The following is a 19231-nucleotide window of genomic DNA, read 5'->3' as shown; positions in this document are numbered from 1 at the left end:
CTGAGTTTAAACTGCAGCAAAATTTTAACAGTACCAAAATCATTAATAATGCAATAGAAGCTCAATAAAATGTAGTTAAGATATTTTTTTTTCACTTATGACATTAGTTACCAAAAGAAAATTACAAAGTGGCCTACTTATGTGATTTATGCAAAAAAAAAAAAAAGTTTTTGCAAAACATTTTGACAATCTTAAGTCACTGTTGAGAGCCATTGTTTGTTTCTTCTACAAGTAATTTTTACCTTTGCCTTGAATCACGTGTTTCGACCTTGCTGCTAACTGCCTACAGGTAACCTCAGCCACTAACGGCTCTGCTGCGGAGTGCACGCTTGTCGAGGAGGAACCATGGAAACATGAATAATGGCAGCACAGAGATCCCCTGCTCCTGGGCTCCACAAGCTTTCCTATCTGGTGATTTAAAAAAAAAAAAACGAGTGAATGAAATGTCACATGAACAGAACTACTAATTGTTTTTTTTATGTAGTTTCCTTTTTTATTATTAGTCCCTTTAAAAGATTTTGTATTTGTCTTTCTGACTGATGTGTTTTACTAATTCACTTAACCGTGAACTGATACCAGAATTATACCTCACCTGTTAGAGCACAGTCATATCCTGTGTAGCAGATACTTGCACAGCATACTTCAAGGCTTGGAGGAGGGAAGGAGGAAAGGAAAAGAAATTTTAGATGAACTTTCTTTTAGCAATACATTCTGGTTGTACTTTTATATAAAGCTGGACGGAGTGCCTGTATAACACAGAAGCACTGAGGCTATCTTCCAAGTTACATAAAGGTGGTTTATTAACGTCAGAGGATGAGTGGAAATCAGAGTCATTAATCATGACAACTGCCATCTGCTATCTCTACATGCATGTCAGTGTTATTACATGTGCAAAAGGCCAATACTTGCTTTTTTGATAAATTTCCCAGTTTTAGTCATAACTCTATATTTGTACTATCTGATTGCAATAGTGAAGTATGACCTACCATCCCTGACAACTAGCAAACTGATCAAATGATAGCAGTCAGGACAAGAAAACCACTCTGACCCTCCTGATATACATGCATCATCTAAGTGAAATTTTAAAACACTGAATATTTCGCAAAGCCAATATTTACCCCCTACCCCCCTTTTTTTGTTTTTTTGTGGAATAAAAGCAACAACTTTATTTTTTGTTTTACCTGTCAAGAAAAAGAAAGAAAGTCAAAGCTATTTTATTTGTGTCACAGGGAAAGAATGTGAGAGAGCTTAAAAAGACGACAACGTTAAAAGGAAGGGATCAAACATAGAGTCAGTCAACTCAGTGAGGCGTTTCACCACCTCCCTGCCATCACTTGCGATACGTTCTCGATTTTTTACTGAGATTAAAAAGAAAAGTTTCCATTGTTATGCAAAGACAACCGCTGTTCTAAATCTTATACTTTATAGAGCACTTTCCCCTTTACCCCCAAAGTAACTTCTTGATACCAATGAAATTTATTAAAAAAATATACAAATAAAATCTTGAATAAATTGTAGAGATTTAATAGAACATAAATAAGGTGTGAGAACACAAATGAAGCCAAAATGCCAGTGAGGTGAATTTCCAGTCAGAAGTATAATCATTTAGAATATCGTTTCAAGGGAAAACTGATTGAAGTGAAAGTAGATACTTAGACGAATATGCTTGCCTTTACAAGAGGAAAAGAAATGAACATCTTTACTTCATTATTGAACATTTCAACTCAAGAAAATGGCCTCTTAGCACAATCTTTGAAAGCTTTGTCTATAAAAAATGTGACATTTCACTGCAAGGTTCATTTGTTGAAAAAATATTTGTTGAAAACTGTATAAAAGTGAAGACTCCCAGCACATAAAGTAAGCACACATGCACATTTTTCTCAGATTGCATTCCAGTGATAGATATGTTTACTTCCTCAAAGCACAGTGGACACTGGTAAAGCACAGAAGGTGATGCAGCAGAAAGAAATTTAAAAAAAGGAAAAACAAAGAATGAAGGTGGCGCAGCACTCAGCTGTCAGGTAGGTTTGTGGCTTTCTCAGAGACAATAATACAACACTTTTTGGGAATGCTATTGTACTGCCAGACCTAAAAAAAAATAAAATGTAAAAAAACAGATAAAAAAAGAAACAACCCTGTTTTGCTACCAGAGCTCAAGACTGTTTCTACAAATCCTTTATGCTGCAGCTGTATGTTCATTTTCATGAGGGGATTTAATGAGACTCAGACCAAAAGAAGGAACGCATACAGTAATTTGTATTATGCCAAGTTTATACCAACTATCAGGTTATTAGAATATCTGCCTCGATTTGATAAAATACACAAAAGAAAGCAGGAAAACTGGCTACTAATCTGTGTCAGCCTGTGCGATTGAGCGATAAGACCTCTCTGGTGTGGGTATGAACTTTTATCCTTCTCTCCTTTTTTGTATTTTTATTTGTGCTGAACCTTGCCTTGAAGGTGTTCAAATCAAACAATTCCAATTAAAACTGTAGGAAACTTAACATATCACTTAGTGCCACACTGTCTTTTAGTTCCTGAAACACACACACACATACACACTAAAAAGACCCATTTTCTGATACTCAGCTAACAGAAGTGATGTGGTGCACACTTGGTGTTCTGCTTAACCTGCTGTATGACACAAACACACACGTACACACACACACACACACACAAACAGAGTTACCTATGTGTTTCCTTCCCAGATTCAAACAGATAAAAATGTATTAAAAACACCTAAAAGTCAGTAATGTTATAATAGTAATCAGCATTTTGCAGAGCACATTACTGGAAATTCAAATAATCAAATCTCTCCAGTGAGGAGATAATGCAGACAACAATGTGAATAAAGGCAAGGAGTGTCGGATGACAACTATGTTCAGACATGCATGAATTAAATAAAAAGCTACGTTTTTGCACCACTATCCTAAAAGCATGGTATTTTGAAGTGCCTCCTTGCACTTTGTGTAAATATTGTAGGTAACAGATTATTATTTTCTTCTCTTTTTCTGCTTTTATTTCTTTTGAGGGGCATTGAATTGCTATGTAGGTATGTAGTTTCGTTGCCATGACATTTTAATGTAGACAAAAAAAATGATCTATGTCTTGAGTAAAATTAGACTAGACAAAATGTATAGATGAAATCATGTAATAAACTGCTTGTTTCATTGTCTTTTTTATTTTCTAATTGCTGTTAACTAGCTGTTTTACTCACCTGTCACACGAAAAATATATAAATATCTTTTTTTGTATCTAATGTAAGCGTTTTGAATGTTTGTTCCATAAAGATATAAGCAGTGTGAATTCATTTTCATTGTACATACATAAATATATAATTGTTCTGTTCAGTGGCAATGCAGAAATTTATTGAAATGCTAGTGATCCTGAAATAAACACTTTGCATGAATAATGAGAAGAAACCTGGTGAGAAAGGAAAGATGAAGAGTTAAATGAGAAAAAAAGAGAAAGTTTCTGGTTTGAAAAGAGGGCCAACCTGACTTATTTAGGTTGAAATTATGGTTCTAAAGACAGTAACGTTAAAAAGGTCAGAGCGAGGAATCAAAAACAGCCAAGAAGTGAATTTGAGTGACAGAACAAACTTCTACAAGGCATCTGGAAGCCTTTTACAGAAAAGAGCAACACTCCTCAGGTGACTTATCTGAACCATTCATCTATGTTTTAACTGCTGTGAGTCCATTCAAAGCTGCAGAATCTGTGTCAACATCTTCACACGTTCCACCTCTATCGCACCGTCAAACAACTCCAACTCCGTAAACTGCCTTTACTCCCAATGCCTTTTTGCTTTTTTACACTGAACCTACGTGCACACACACACACACACATACACACACCTGATGCTTGTTCAGCTGAGTGGTATATGGCATGAAAAATTGTTTTACATTAAAAAAGCCAGACTATCTTTATGACAGTCCTTTTCTACTGAAATGTGTCTTACTCAAACGAAACACGGAGAGAAATAAGAGCCTGTTTCACCGCTGCCTGAAATGGGTTTTCATTATCCTAATTTTTTTTTAGGCCTGCCCTCATTGTAAAACTGTTGTAATCAGAGAGTATGAGTGGGGGGAAATAAGCAACTGGGGGAAAATAGAAGAAACATTCTGTCCTTGATTTAAGGTAAACGAAAAATGTGTTTCTACATATCTATAAGTGTTGTACCTTTGGTGTACATATACAAATATAACTAATAAATGTTGATTCATAACTAAATTCTGTCTGATCTTTGGAGGTTGTTGTATCACTTTATTGTTATAGTATCAAGACACTTCAAATAATATATGTGTTTGCAGTTTGTTTGGTATTCATACAAATACTTAGGTTGTGTAAATTACTTCACTTTACATCACAGCTGACAGTTCACTGCATTTATCGGACAACTTAGCTGTGCACCATTTGAAGAACATTCATCTCAACTTCTTTTTGGCTCAATAACAGCATAGAAGTTCACAACAAAACTGAAACGTTTTTAATTTTTAAGAAAAAAAACACCTTTTCTGGCATGGGTGCAACCCAGGATCACTGAATTGGATGCTTGTCACAAGGGGACGAAGATGAGAAAAGTAGATAAAATACATGTTTTGGGTACTGTTTTATTAAATGATTCATTAAACTTTAGATAAGCAATGGCAATAAATAAAATAAAATATATATGTTCTTGCAAACTGAAATGCTGAAGAATCAAAATCAAAATCTTAACCATCAGACAAGTAATTTGTTGCAAGAGACTGTAAATGGCACTTAAAAGGGAATCTCTAATGTGACCTCCAGGAGTCACTGAGTGTTACTTGAATTTTCAATAAAAGTTATTTTCAATAAAATGACCAGAGCTACTCTGAGTAAAGTGAGTGAAATTAGACAAAAACAGGTTTATGCTTTTTAGCATGCTCCCTATTTCACTTTGAAAAAGACCTGTAGAACTCTAATAAACATAAGTTTAATGACAAACCATTTCAAATGTTGAGCTGAAAGTGTTAATTATTAGGTGTACTTATAATTAATAGATGCAAAAAACAGCTATTGTTCTGTTCTGTCAGTTTGACAGCGCTGCATGAATCTTACTACTGGAAAGATGCCATATGTGTCTTTCAAAACGGCCATTTTTGTCTCATCCTTTGCTTCCTGTGTTAACATGTTCTTGCATCTCGAACCCGGTGCCATGGTAACCTTACCTCCTCCTATGCGGAAGCAGTGCAACATGCATTTCCTGTCATGCCATTCAGTCGCTTCCTTTTATGCCACACTCGGAGAATAATCAGCCAGTGAACACAATGTTCCAGCATACCTCTGTCTTTACACATTTATTTTATTCACCACTTTACAAATCTTTTAAGCAACATCTTTTTGTTAATGTACCATCAAACCTGCCTACTTTATTACATTTCCTTCTTCGGAAAGCTGAGCAAAAAAACAAAGATAAGTTAGGAAAATGTGTGCTATGACTGCATATAAACCAGCTTTTTACTATAAACCAGGGAAAGAAATATCTGTAACACATGGATTAATATTAATATGACACAATGTGAGATACATTCAAACTACTGTAAGCTCAATAGAAAAATTGCAGCATTTAGTTTACATGTTAAAATGTAAAGAGCAGCTGGCACACAGCTTCATTTTTCACAGCCCTGCATTCAGGGAGCAGACAACAATGTCGTGGTCTTGTTTTCATAAAGAAATCATTTACGTTGCTTTGTTTGCAGTCATTAAGCCTTCCAATATTTCATGTGCTATTTAGTCTAAAATTTACAGCTAAGCCTTCATTCATTTTTTCACCAAAACTGAGATCAAATTAATGTCAGAAGTCATTAATGTGCTTGAGGTATCAACCAATTTTGCCTTTTGCTACTGTTTAAAAAATCCTTAATCAATTTGTAACTCATGTATATAATATGAATCCACTGTCAATATGTTGTTTGTTTTCTTTTTGATAAAATCTAAATATATTGTAAGCCCAAAATAATAATTGTTGATTCAGTTATGCATAAATTCCTCAAATTTGAAAACTATACAAAAAGGTTTAATTCATACAATATACACGTCACTTTGACTATTGCAAAATCCATTTGCAAACATTTACCTCTGAGATACAGTTTCTAATTAAATAAGTCTCAGAAGCAGAAACATTTTTTTTTTTTCACTTGAAGTGGTCAGAGCCTCTTCCTACCAAATCACAAAAAGTACTGGCAGCTATTGCAAAGTCATTTTCAAAGACACACTTTATGTACACAGACCAAAAAAAATAAAAGAAAAGAAAATCAAAGTGGCATAAATTAAGATATCTAAGACCTCAAACTTCTTTAAAATGGAAAAAAAAACTGATTCCAGCCCACATGCAATGTCTGAAATCCACCCAGACAGCAACAGTATTCCAGTAATTCAAACCAAATAAACTAATGATAAACTATGATAAACTTAAAGAAGAAAAAAAAAAAAACACACAGTATGTTGTTTACATTTTTGAATTATTGGAATATTGTGAAAAAACAATTCAGGAAAACACCAAATAGTTTTCCATCTCTTCAAATAAAAGCATTTGATTGAATTGATTTACTTTTCATTTAGGTCTTATTGTTTTTAGGATCCAGCAAACTCTCACATCATGCATTGTCATTCACAAAGCATACACAATCATGAATACGCTGAGCTGAAGAAAAACAAAACACTATTCCACGCTTTGGTGACCAGGCTTTAGTCCTAACTAATTTGTCACCAGACAAACAATTTGCTGCACTTTAATGTGAAAGGTCTGGTTTATCTGAAAGACAACAGCTTTGTACCTCAATTTTAATAACTGCTCAAAATAACACATACATGCGTTCTTCCTCAGTGTCCATTCACTGCTGCAAACTGAAAGCAGTTTACAAACACATTGTTTTTGGCCCCGATCCCAACTCGTCTTCTTTCTTTGCTTTCTTCTGACTCCGTGTCGTCTCTTCTGACCGAATCCTCCCCGCCCTTCTCACACCTGCTGGCCTTTATCTGGTGACTCCTCCAGTTTGATGACGGTGAACTCCTCCGTGTTGCCGTTCTCCTGGATATTCTCTTTGTTCATGAGGGTCACCATTTCCTGCTCCCTGTCCTGGTTGTGGGAGCTGGAAGCTGCTGCTGCCGTCCCGTTGCCCTCGCCGCCATCTTTGGCTGTGATCATCAGGGTTTGTTTCCTGCCGCACCAGCTAGAAAAGCACATTCAGTCGTATGTGATTACAAACTACTGTTTTTACCATCTTGTAATCTGTGGCAAAATGATGAAAAGTGAAAACACAGAATAAAACTAAAAACATGCTGCATGAGAGCATCAAGAGTACCTTTTTCTTTTGGCGACAACTACACAAACAATGAAAATGGCAGCCACTGCCAAAATCACTATAGTAACAACGAGCCAGTCTGGAGGGACAAACAACAACAATAAATAGTAACTTACTGCAGTGTTAAAATGAGTATAGAAGAAAAAAAAACATTAATTACTGGCAGGTATTGTTTGAGTGACTGCAGTCAGTTTGTAGTTTAGCTGCTCACCTGATGAACCAGAGCCGGCTTGTTTCTCATTGTCAGATGTAGAAGGATTCAGGACCCTTCCTTTCTTCTGATTTGGATCTGCACAGAAATAAAATAAAAGGGTAATTTAACCTATTTTAAAAACAAATAAACTCAGAATCCCTCCTAAAATTATTCATATTTATAACATAGCACTTTGTAACAAATTGGCTTAAATCTCGTTAAAATGTTTGTGTTGTTGCAAACCTACATGCCTTTTTTTTATTTATTTATATTAAGCAAACATGCAACAAGCTACAAAGAAAAATGGTTACTTGTCTCATTTTTATTTGCCTGGTTTCATCTGAGTTGCATCTTTTTCTTTACTTGTACTCTAAATGTGTTTTAGCTGACACAAGAGGGCGTCCTAATGTTCTCAAACTTACTCCGGCTTCCTGAAACCTGTTGCATCACATTTTATAATGTGCTGTCCTCATTAAAGCGTATATCCATGCAATAAGGAGACAAATTAACTCCAGTATTTAAATATAATTAACAATAAATATATTAAAAATGACAAACATCGGTCCAAAAGACAAGTTAACTGCAATTTACAATGGCAAAATGTTTACTTTTTTATTTATATGGTTTTGATGTTCTTTTTAGGGGAAAAAAAAAGTTATTTTGCAGAATCATATTATACTAACAGATGAATTCTATCTCAAATACAAATACTAGATTGAGCTATAATCTTAATCTGTATATACACTTTAGTTTATCCATGTCACTAGTCAGTGGTATTTTTTTTTTAAAAACTGCTGTGTTATTTTGATAACTCAGTTGCTGTGTTAAAGCTGATGGGTCATAGGTTGGGTTGGTTTGACAAAAAACTGTGTCAAAAGGTTTGACCCAGTGGTTAGGTCAAATATGAGCCATGTCACTTCTTTACTGCCCACCATTTTAGACCAGAAGTTGGCCAAATAGACCTGACTGGACCTCTATTTTTAAAATGTAATAAACAATGTTTTTAAGACGGTAAAACATCTTGGAAGAAGGTATTTAACCTGGTTGGCTTTGTTAATAATTGTTGTTTGCACTACACATTGAGTTTGTGTTTCTGAAACAACATTAGTTGGTGCTAGCCAGCTGGCGGTAATAATGGTGGTTAGTGCTAGTTAGCTAGCCTGAGTTATAATTAGCTAATAACCCAGATTTTGGGGTGTTCTTTTTATCTAAACTTTTTAGTAGGTTTAATCCAACAAATTAGTTATTTTTAACTTAATTTTGTGTTAGAAAACTGAAGTCTTGGTCCAAATTTGACCCAGTTTGCTGGCTTACAAATTTGGTTGTTTTTAATTTAGTCTTTAGTATCAACTCTGCTTTGACATCTTTATCCAGAAGTTCTGTTTTCTCATTGTGCGACTCACCTTTAGTAGTTAGTTGTGCTGTATTTGGCACTTCAGCAGTGGACTTTGAAGAAAAATCATTTTCCTCCTCTGAGACAGATGTCAGTATTCCAGATCCAGATTCAGGTTCCATGGACCTGACAATGGAATCCGTACTGCTATATTCATTCCCTCCAATGTGGGAATCACCAGGACCTTCAGGGACAACTGACACCCCTGTAGATGCAGTAACCGTTGGTGTGGTCATACCCACAGTCGTAGTCAGATCCCCTGCCTCAGTGGTTTCTAATTGTGGATCACCCTCATCGGTATAAGCACCCTCAGGGTATACAGCTGTAGTTGCGTTGGCTTCTGGCTCCCCCTCTGCTTGAGTTTGAGCCTCTGCTGTTAGGGAAAAAATACATTAAAGATAACCCATAACTTTTGATATGTTTTGTGGTTGTGGTTTTCTAAAAGAAAATGACTACATCTTAAAATGACTTTAAAATGTCAATTGAGCTAGTTACACTTTTGTTTCATGCTTCCAATAATATTAAGTGATAAGTAAATCACTAGTCATACTCATACTCAACAAAGTTAGTCACATTTTGATTTGAATATTTCACATCCAACTATTTTTGGAGTTATATTCACATCTGTTGTTTCCATTATTATCAGTATGTATTCATCCATCATTATTCAGTAGGTTTTGTATTAATATGCAGTCCAATTCCTTGCTAGAGACATACCATGGTTCAATTACTTATAAATGTTCAGTTGAAAGTGTTACATTAATTTAATATTAACATTTTTTAAACAGGCAAATCCCATTAAGATAACAGATCACTTTTTCGAGGGAGGCCTGGGGCTGAGAGCAGCCTAAAGTAGCCATGCATGTTTTATGGACATGTACATAGGGAACCTGTAAAACAGGAAATTATTATTGTTGTTGTTATTATTTTATTTGACATCCATTCCATGGTGGAGAATTAGGTAAAGCTGGATCTAGCATATTGACCCATTTAATGATGAATGACAAACAATGTATTGAATCAGAAGCTAGCATGTTAAAAAAAAGAAAAAGAGAGTGAAAGTGTGTATTGTACTGACCCGTTATTTCAAATCTTTTGGTACAGTTCTTCTCAGGTCCAGCTGCCACACAAAGAACCAGTAAAACAACATTATCAAAACAGAGAAGTGTGTCAAAAAGTTAGTTCAATGCAAACTACTGCTCTTTGATATTTTCTGAAGAGAAATTTACCTGTTTCATCATAGCAGTAGGCGTCATACTCATCCCCAGGAGTTACACGTGAATTAATAATCAATCCCGTCACGTTGTTTGCACAGTTTTTATGATGTGTGTGTCTGAGGATGGCGATGCTCTCATTGTTGATCCAACCATTTCTTAACAGATAGAATAGTATTAGTTTTAGAAGCCGTGGACATGTTAAAGTGTTTTCAATAAAAACAGATTTGTTGTTACCATTTGTGCAAATAATTAGCAGAGAATAAAGTTAAAGTTTTACCTGCAGGTTTCCATGCTTTTGTTATAGGCCTCCTCAACTTGCTGTGGGCTTGCTAAGTTGCTCTCCAGCTGCTCACACACCTGTTTAGCCATTGCAAAGGTCAGAGTGTGACGACCTGTGCCCTCAACCCGAAATACACCAGCAAAGCTGCAGCTGCGGGCATTCACTTCAAGAAAACACAGAGAAACAAGCAACATGAGTGGCCATCATGAGATTTTGTGATGTCTTTGAAATGTGGACTTTGAAAGAATCATGAGTTCAGAAATACATTTTTGAATAAAATTGACCTTGCTTTGGTTAGCTGAGGGGAAAACATCAGTAGAGGGATATAGCATCTTGCCTAAAGTCATTTTAGCACATCAAACTCATTATCTTCTGGTAAGAAGACAATTCTACTATCAACTCATCGCTAATTCTGAGGTATAATTGATTATTTTTGTCTGGTGTGGGTATTTCAGTTTAGCCTTTTATGTCAGCCTCTTTCTGCATTATCAGTTTGCTGTTCACTTGTGTTGTATTCAGCCCTCCGTCTCTATGCAAAGTTTAAATTCAAGTTTGAGTGGAATCTCTCTGAGATTTTGTGATCTTATGACAATTTGTGCCATAGTTTCACAGAGCGACTCGATGCATCGCTTCAAATTCATTCCCAAATGTGTGTCAATGTCCTCATTAAACTCAGGGCTTTCTATTTTCAGACAGAGGAACAGCAAGCATTTACAAGAGACAATTATCTCAGGCATTTCTATATTTATCATATATTTGTTCAGATACAACATAGACAATTTTGATGCTGAAAATTCAATGAGATATTACGCAACAAATGAAAACTTTTACCAAGAGCTGGTGCAAGAAAAAACAAAACAAAAAACAAAGTAACGGTCTTAAATTTTATGCAACAAACTAAATCAGGAACAGATTTAACAATTATCTAGAGGGAAAAAAAAACAAACATTTCAGAAGAGAATGTTGGCTAAAGCAAATGGATTTCTAATGTCCTTGAGACTCCTCTTCAGAGTATAATTGATATTTGAGCCAAATGTCTTCTCAGTGTGTCTAATAGTTGGAGATTATTCAGTCAACAGTCTAAGACATTCATATGAACTAGCTCTACATGCTACATGAGTTCAGATGTCACTAACTAATGTAAATATTTGCATACAGTTACTCATTTGGTTTGTTTGCATCTGTTATTATCATTATTATATTCCATAAAACAACATTTGAACTGAGATTAGGCTTATTACATAGTTACAAACGTTATCTGCACAGATGCTTTGACCCTCAGTCAGGTAGCTGCCAGTAAAAAAGTGGAAATATTGTCTGAATGAAAGTAAATGACTGATATTTATTAGTCTACATACAGTAAGTAATAATCAGGTAGTATTATAGGTGATAGATTTAATTTAACCACCAAAATGGCAGCTGTGTAACGTTAAAGCCATCTGAACAGTGTGAGCAGATGACCTGTTCAACCTTTAAAACATGCACATGTTACTTGCAAAGCTCTGCTTTAGGTAGGGAATATAATTTGCAAACACTGAAATATTGATGTTAATATTATGCCAGTAGCTCAGTCAAAAAACAAAGATGAAACTCCAGTTGCTTTATCTAAAGTTCAATAGGGTTGCTGTTTAAATCTGAATAAAATGAATAAAGCTTATGAAAAACAAAACAACTTAAAACTAAAAACTTTTCCAATATATTATAATTTCAAGTTGTCAAAATATGTTCTGAATGAATCATAAACTTAATAGAATAGAAACATCATTTTTGGCTTCTTGTATACCATTCTACACTGTAAAAAGATCTGCTTCAAATATGATAAAGTTCCCTCAAATATTTAATGTGATTAGTGGGTTTTAAAGGGTAAATAAGGATATTTTAAGTCAAGTAACACTGGTTAGTTTAGAAGAAAATCTGGTCTCTGATGCACAGTGAGTGTGAACCTATTGGTTTATGTTTGACTGAGACCTTTAAAGATGTGGAAATACAACCAAAAAAAAAAGGTGCTAAAAGGCCTTAATGACCAGCTAAGCTGGAAACAGGAAGTGCTGAGGCTAAGAGTTCATTTTAAAAGACACTAACGTTTCACACACAACAAAAGCCAAAGGTTTGTAAGAAAATATGTTTTCAGAAACACCTGGTGGTTTCAAGTTATAAGCAGGTGAGCACAGGCAGCGTAAAGAGGTACGAGTCTATGAGCTTTAAACACACGGCCTTCATGCTGGCTTTTTATCTAAAACGGTTCTTTAACAGTTGTGGTTCACACATGGTCAGAAAATTAAAAAAAAACAAAAACATATTGCTTTTTTTATCTAGAAGATTCTATTCTGATAACATCTCATTTCCAGGTTCTGCTGGTTTTTGCTCAAACACAATTATCGTGAAAGTTTTTGTCAATACCTAGAGTGTTTGATCAAATAATGTGATAGGTTTGCTCTGCAAAGGCTTCGGAAAATATAAATGTTTCAACATCACAAATTGCATAATTATTATTTTTCTTTATGTTTACTGTGCATGCAGAGAAAGTAAAATGTTTGTTTGGTGCAGTGGTTTGGAACCATGGTGACAGATTTCTATATTGTGAAAGATGGCTTAGTCACACAGGAACATCAAACAGGAAAAGAGAGCACATTTAGTTACAACATCTGACGGTTGAGCTTGTTGCAGCAAAACCTGGTTGAAAAGTGCAAAAACTGAGCCTGCAGCACATATTCTGAACAGATAAAATATTCTGATAAAACAAAGTTAAAACACTCCACTGGGACAGTCAAAAAACTACTAGAGTAAATTTGTATCATTTCTACTGAAGACTGATATAGCTTTGATTAAAAGAACATTTTAGCTTATTACCACAACCTACAAGTCAAGAACCGTGTATTCACACAGCTGAGTGGTTTATTTGTGAAGTTTGTTTTGTAAATTTAAGTCTGGGACATTGTTTAAGCACTGATCTCATTTTGTCACGACATAAATGATCTGACAAAGTTTTCAGTTAGTGTTGGTGAAAGAGGAACCACAGCTAACTCTGAACATGACTCACATATTGCAGCATACATGCATTAAAACAGATAAATACATCAAAAATATTTGCCAAGCTCTGAAGTTATATATCTACATAAATAAAGAAAAAGAGAGAACTCATTTTAAAAGCAGGCGATATGATCAAAAAAACCACCCCCTGTTTTTTCCCACTTGCTGTTATGAGCAAATAAAGGAGTAACGGCAGCAGGAAGTTCAGCTCTCTGCTGTTAGTGGCAGGTGTGCAACAACAGCCAGCTTCACTGCATGTACTATAAGGCATTAAAAAAAAAAAAAAAAAAAACATTTCTTAGTCTCTTAAACAAAGAGACACACCTGAACAAAACCCCAGCACATGCTGCCACATGGGACTGTTTCCCTCACAGTGCAGGGGAATAAGACAAACAGTAACCTAGGTATTGCAAACCTGCAGAGAGATCAAAAGAAGGAAAGGGATTCAATGGGATTAAAAAAAAAAAAAAAAAGAGTCCTGACGTGGATCTGAGAGGTATTCATTAATATGCAGATGAACAGTCATGGGCGTCCTTATATAGTCCACAAGCCTGTTATGCCAATGCTCTGACTCTCCCAAAAGCTCTATTGTCACCTAATAGAGTCGGAACCAAAGACTGCAAAGTCTGGCTGCAGAGCTGGAGAGAAAGGGAGCTTTAATGTACTGTCATGCCAAAAACCTCCAGCTGCACTTGAAGTAATTGTCAAGCCTGAGTCTCTACTATTACTTTACTTTCTTTTACTCCCACTCTCATTTTGTTTTGTTTTCTTTTGCCGCTCTCTGTTTGTCGTTTCCATGCCAGCAATAAAATGCAATTTACCCCCTGCACACATGAGCACAAACAGACAGGCGGATCACAGAAGCACATGCACAGAAAAAAAAACTGAAGGTTGGTTGTTTATTCTGTCAAAGCCAGGGCACCGAAGAGAACAAGTAGCAGTGTGGATAACATTAATAGCACACAAAGCTTTGGTTTATTTTACATTCTCTCATCTTTCCCACGCACATTTTATGCAAAATGTTCATATTTCAGATTTCTGAAACTAATATAATGCTAAAATAGAGACAGAACTTACTCTGTCTGTCCCATTACTGCTATAATATCCTGTTAGCTGCAGGTAATCAGGTTGCTTTGTTAAAACAACTTGGTGCAAACTCCCACAGTACCTGCATTTACATGCTTGAGTAAAGTTGCTCTGTCAGCAAGCGTATTTTTCCCTCCATTGGTCAGAAAAAATGTCTCCCAGGCTAGGATCTGGCTAAAGAAATGTTTGCAAACAATTGCAAAAATCCCTGAAGGTCACAGAAAGGACTCTTACTAACTGACGTTCTGTCAGGTGTGATTTCCTATCTCACCTCTACAGTTTACACCTCCACCCAATGGAGGCAAATTTCTTCAAAAATAACACTTCTTTTGTTTTGCAGTTCTAAAGCTTTTCTCCGAATGAAAAACAAGAGTTTAAACACATGATTTGGGATAAGAAATCTCAACCCAACTTTCAAACATTTGTGTTTGAAAATTTAAAAAATGAATTGTAATCCAATTCATGTTTGGCAGGAGGTCTTAGCGCACCATATGATGTGCATATTTTAATCAATATCTGCTTTACAATGTGCTTGTTGTAACTTTTCATAAACCGTTTGATTTTATGCTTTCCCTGATGGTTTTTAAAGAATCTTAATTAAAACTGAAAATTAAAACTTTGTGCACTAGAAAGCAGTTAGCTGAATCATTATCCTCAGAATTTGTAATGTTGGCACTGAAAATGGAAATACATTTTTTTTTTAATCAAAAACTATTTTTATTTTTTGTTTTGTTTTCTAAAATGAAAAAAAGTAAAAACAACAAAACTAAAGCTGACTTCTCCTTTGTACATTTGGTCTTCATGCAAGGAATAAATTAATCTTTAGGAACAAATATCTGCATGTGAAACAGGTCATACTGGCAGGCTTTACAAGGAGAAACTCTCCAGTTTATGTTTGCACTCACTTTGTTGTCCATCTTACTGGCCAGCCATGTTTATGCACCAATGTCACTGTGTTGAAAGAGTTAAGGATTCTGCATTAGCAGAAAAACAAAACAACCTTCTCAAAAATATTTTATGATACAACATTAAAGTGTTGAAAAAAAAAACAAAAAAAGGAAATCTTTCTGACGATTCATTCTACTTATGCCAGCCCAGTTTTCTAGATACAAGATGAACCTGAAACCCTGATACATTGACTCTTTCTTCCCGTCAATGGATTTAAGTGATAGTTGGAAGCAGTTCACATAAAGATGTCAAAGCCTGATGTTGTTACTGTGAGGAACACTAGAAAAGGTGCCAAAGTCTGTATGATTTAGCTGCCCTAAGTTCTGACCCTGAAGTTAACTCAAAGCAAGTTGAGGCCTCAGATTGACATTGGCAGTCACTGATAACGCTGAAGGCCAGTAAGTATAGTGGCATCTGTTTTTGTTAGCTGAACAAACACCCGATGTGCTGCTGGATTCTGAGCCTTATGGTCTACAGACATTTTACTGTGCATTGATGGGTGATCTGTAAAAGAGCACTAGCATAGTCAAGAAGACAGTCAATGGGTCAAGACAGGTGGTATCCTGATTCAGATACTGGTTGTTTTTTTGTGTTGTAAGAGAATTACCAGCTCCAGGACAGTTTATCATTATTGAAACCCAGTTTTCCTTCAGGGTTGTGGTCATAATGAACTTTCTAAGTCAATATGATTAAGTCAATATGATTATGAATGAATTGAAAGACCGGTATGACCAACAGATCAGTCTAAAAGGGGGTTAAGTTGGTGTAATTTTTTCATCAATTTAGATTTGGCAGAACTTATGAGATCAACTAGTTAAGACAAGTACAGTTGGATCATGGAAATGAATAACTGGACCCAACATGGTAGAGTATCTCACAAAAACAAAAAGTCCCAGCACCGAACCTTGAGACACTTATAGGAGAGGTGGTAAAACATAGATATTTGTCTTTGCCGTAACGCCTTAAAAACCACTACAATTAATTAGATGTCCTGTACCCTGGAGTTCAGCACAGTATGGGACATAGAAGCTCTCATCATGACAGACAGACCCTGAACACCAGCAATCTAGAGACACGTGCCCTTCAAGCTCATTACATATAGTGGCTTGTTGCATGGGCACATTAGTTGAGGGCACAAACACGTGCCTTTAGGTGTTTAGAGCCAATGCAATCACAAGCACTCTTTGTCAGGGCCTGGTCCAAGGGGCCTCTGGCCACCCTTCATCTTGAATCATGACACAAGAGCATTGAGGAGGGGTCTCTAAACCCAGAAAGCAACTATGACTTTGACTCTAAGATATGCAACAGGAAGGTTAACCAGATATGTAGACAAATATTATAAGCAAAAACAACCATTTTATTTTGTACATCTCTACAGGAAGGATTCAAGATATGGCAGCACAAGTTCACATATCAGATCAAACTACTGAAAGCTTTGGGTGTCTTAAAAGCTCTTCCTATTTCTTCAGTGTGCTCTTATGAAGTGTAAAATTGGACACATGGCCAAATTATTACATTTGCATCTTTACTGTTTTTGTTTTCTTTCTTTTTTAACCAAATTATGGAAATGAAGTAATAAACTTCACTTGTACTAAAACTCTTTAACTGTGCTTCATATTGCAGATGTTTCACAGGAATATTTGAATCAAATTATTTAAATGGAGAAAATAATACATGGTATTAAATGGTATTAGTATATCTAAGATCTCTGTTTGATAAAAATGTACCATTTGTATGTCAATTCATCTTTTGTATAAAAAACAACCATTGCTAGTACAAGCAGTGTTCTCTGAATTCCAGCTTGGTTTAAAAGAAAGTCTGGCTTGGCTGATGTCAGGTTTTTCTGTTGTTAAAAATGTGCCCACTGGTTTACGTAGTTAAACAGTACGTCTGGACCTGGATGAGCAGTTACCACAGCGGAGCACTTAAGTTGCCAGACAAGAATGACTGTGAGCCCTCATGCGCACTCATAAGACACATGCTCATATACAAAGCACACACTTCTGAATACACAAGGAGTCTTGTGGGATAAAGACAGATTGGAACATAAAAGGGGGGCAAAGGATCTGTTCCCACTCCTTCCACCCACATGTTCTGCACCTGAGAAGTCCACCAGGTATTCTTCTAATTGCCTTTAAATCCTGCTCAAATTTGTAGCTTAATGCTGATTGTTGTTTGGCGCTGTGCCAGAGGGGAGTCTTTGTGAACAACTCAACCACCAGCTCCTCAGGGAACAAGCCAGACAAATCCTAGCCCCATTTGACCCAACTTTACCTCCAGAGACTACCACTGTAAGCAACAAAGCCAATAAAAAAAAAAAAAAACACAGAGAAATCACATGTGGAAAAGTGACAAAGAGTACGAATAAGACAATAAAGGAGGAGAAAGATAACAGATTAAAGAACATCCTTTGTGTCACTGAACAAAGCATTATACATGGCAGAATAAAAGAGAGAGAGAGAGAGAGAGAGAGAGAGAGAGAAATGTCCCAAATCCACATCAGGCTTAAAAGAAATCATTATAAAAGCTATAATGATCATCCGAAACCCTGGTGAGCAATGCTCACTCTCCAGTGTGTGTCTCAGACAGAGCATGAGCAAGAACGCTGTCCTCTTTGTGTCTATCAGGCGTCTGACACAGACCAGACGTAAGCCTGTCTGTGCTGGTGTAGCACATGCTCTCCTGCCGGCATTCACTCATCCATACAAGCAGCATTCTCAGAAGAGTACAGTGTTTTTTTTCCCCCCTCTCCGGCTTCTCTTCATATAAATACTCACTCATGTGCTCAAAAAAAATTGCCTAGTCATAAACTCTGATAACAAAGGAAAATTGCGAGTCACAGGAGTACAATTTATAAACAATAAGCAAGAAAAGAATAAAATCTCATATAAAAAGGCTCCTCACCTGTAAGTTCCTCTGACCCGGAGGAGGCCAGTAATCCAAAGATGACCCCCAAAAGAAAAGTCCACATTGTAGAAAAGGCGTCTGGCGAAGGCTTGGTGAGCAGCTGAGTGTAAAGGTGTGTAACAGTTCTCCTCGTCTTCCTTCTACAGTACCAGCAGTGATGGCTGGTGGGTGTATGTGTGTGAAACAGAGTAAATGACTAGGAGGGAAAAAGAAAAGAAGAAAGAAGAAGAAAAAATAAGACTGGACTTGCGCTGGGTGAGCTGCTGGAGATGACTCAAAATCTGCCCCCAACTTTCTCTATTCTGTGCTGGAGAGACACAGAGGCTTGTGGCACGCACGTAGAAGGGGACGAGTGGTTCATGTGAGCACACACCCTTTTGCCTCTCCCACACTTGCCCCACCTCGTGCAGACTGTATTTCTTCCTCCTAAGCACTTTCGCTCCTCTTTTTCTGCCTCTACAATTTGTAGTGGGTGAGAAGTTGATCTCTCCTTCAGCCTGCCCCCCTGTCCTTGTCTCGCTCTTATTCGTCCTCATTTCCACCTTGTTTCCTGCAGCCCCCCCACTTCCTTTATTCATGTTCTTGACAGCAAGTTTCAGAGAGCCCATCTGGTCTTTTGTTCCATCTTTCCCCCTATTGTCAAATCATCTGATTTTCTCATCTCAGCCCCCTTGTCTTCTCTGTCCTTTTCATTCCGCCTCAAAGTCAATTCCTGCCACCAATTGAAAAAAGATCAAGTCCATTTCACAGAGACATACCTTCTAAGGTGTAGGTATAGATTGAAAACTAAATGGTCAGGAAGCTGGTTTAGTATGGAAAATGCAACCACTTGTAAAAAAAAAAAAAAAAAAA

General features: G+C 36.4%; 2 protein-coding genes across 6 annotated transcripts in view; one reads left to right on the top strand and one right to left on the bottom strand.

The window, feature by feature from the left end:
• Window positions 1-4230, top strand: part of slc1a2b (solute carrier family 1 member 2b) — a 28102-nt gene extending 23872 nt beyond the window's left edge. For 2 of the 4 annotated variants that reach the window (XM_017423013.3, XM_017423012.3), the window contains exon 11: window positions 290-361. In XM_017423013.3, coding sequence (XP_017278502.1) covers window positions 290-361 — 72 coding nt within the window. Of the gene's footprint in view, window positions 1-289 lie in introns of all 4 variants that reach the window. The other 2 variants (XM_037978072.1, XM_017423014.3) reach the window with 2 other exon arrangements.
• A 1061-nt stretch (window positions 4231-5291) lies between these two features.
• cd44b (CD44 molecule (Indian blood group) b) lies at window positions 5292-18811 on the bottom strand. Of its 2 annotated transcripts, none has more exons than XM_017422961.3 (8): window positions 18377-18811; window positions 10406-10571; window positions 10141-10283; window positions 9990-10031; window positions 8922-9281; window positions 7537-7614; window positions 7326-7404; window positions 5292-7193 (listed from the first exon to the last, which is right to left on the bottom strand). In XM_017422961.3, exons 1-8 carry the CDS (start codon window positions 18441-18443, stop codon window positions 6980-6982), a joined length of 1149 nt encoding a protein of 382 aa, XP_017278450.1. In that variant the 5' UTR covers window positions 18444-18811; the 3' UTR covers window positions 5292-6979. The 2 variants fall into 2 exon arrangements, with proteins under 2 accessions (XP_017278450.1, XP_017278449.1); XM_017422960.3 differs by having other exon boundaries at window positions 8922-9284; window positions 18377-18809.
• Window positions 18812-19231: the final 420 nt, after the last annotated feature.

Source organism: Kryptolebias marmoratus, linkage group LG11, assembly GCF_001649575.2.
Source record: "Kryptolebias marmoratus isolate JLee-2015 linkage group LG11, ASM164957v2, whole genome shotgun sequence".
In the NCBI taxonomy this organism is placed as follows: domain Eukaryota; kingdom Metazoa; phylum Chordata; class Actinopteri; order Cyprinodontiformes; family Rivulidae; genus Kryptolebias; species Kryptolebias marmoratus.
This window is presented reverse-complemented; position numbering and strand designations above follow the sequence as displayed.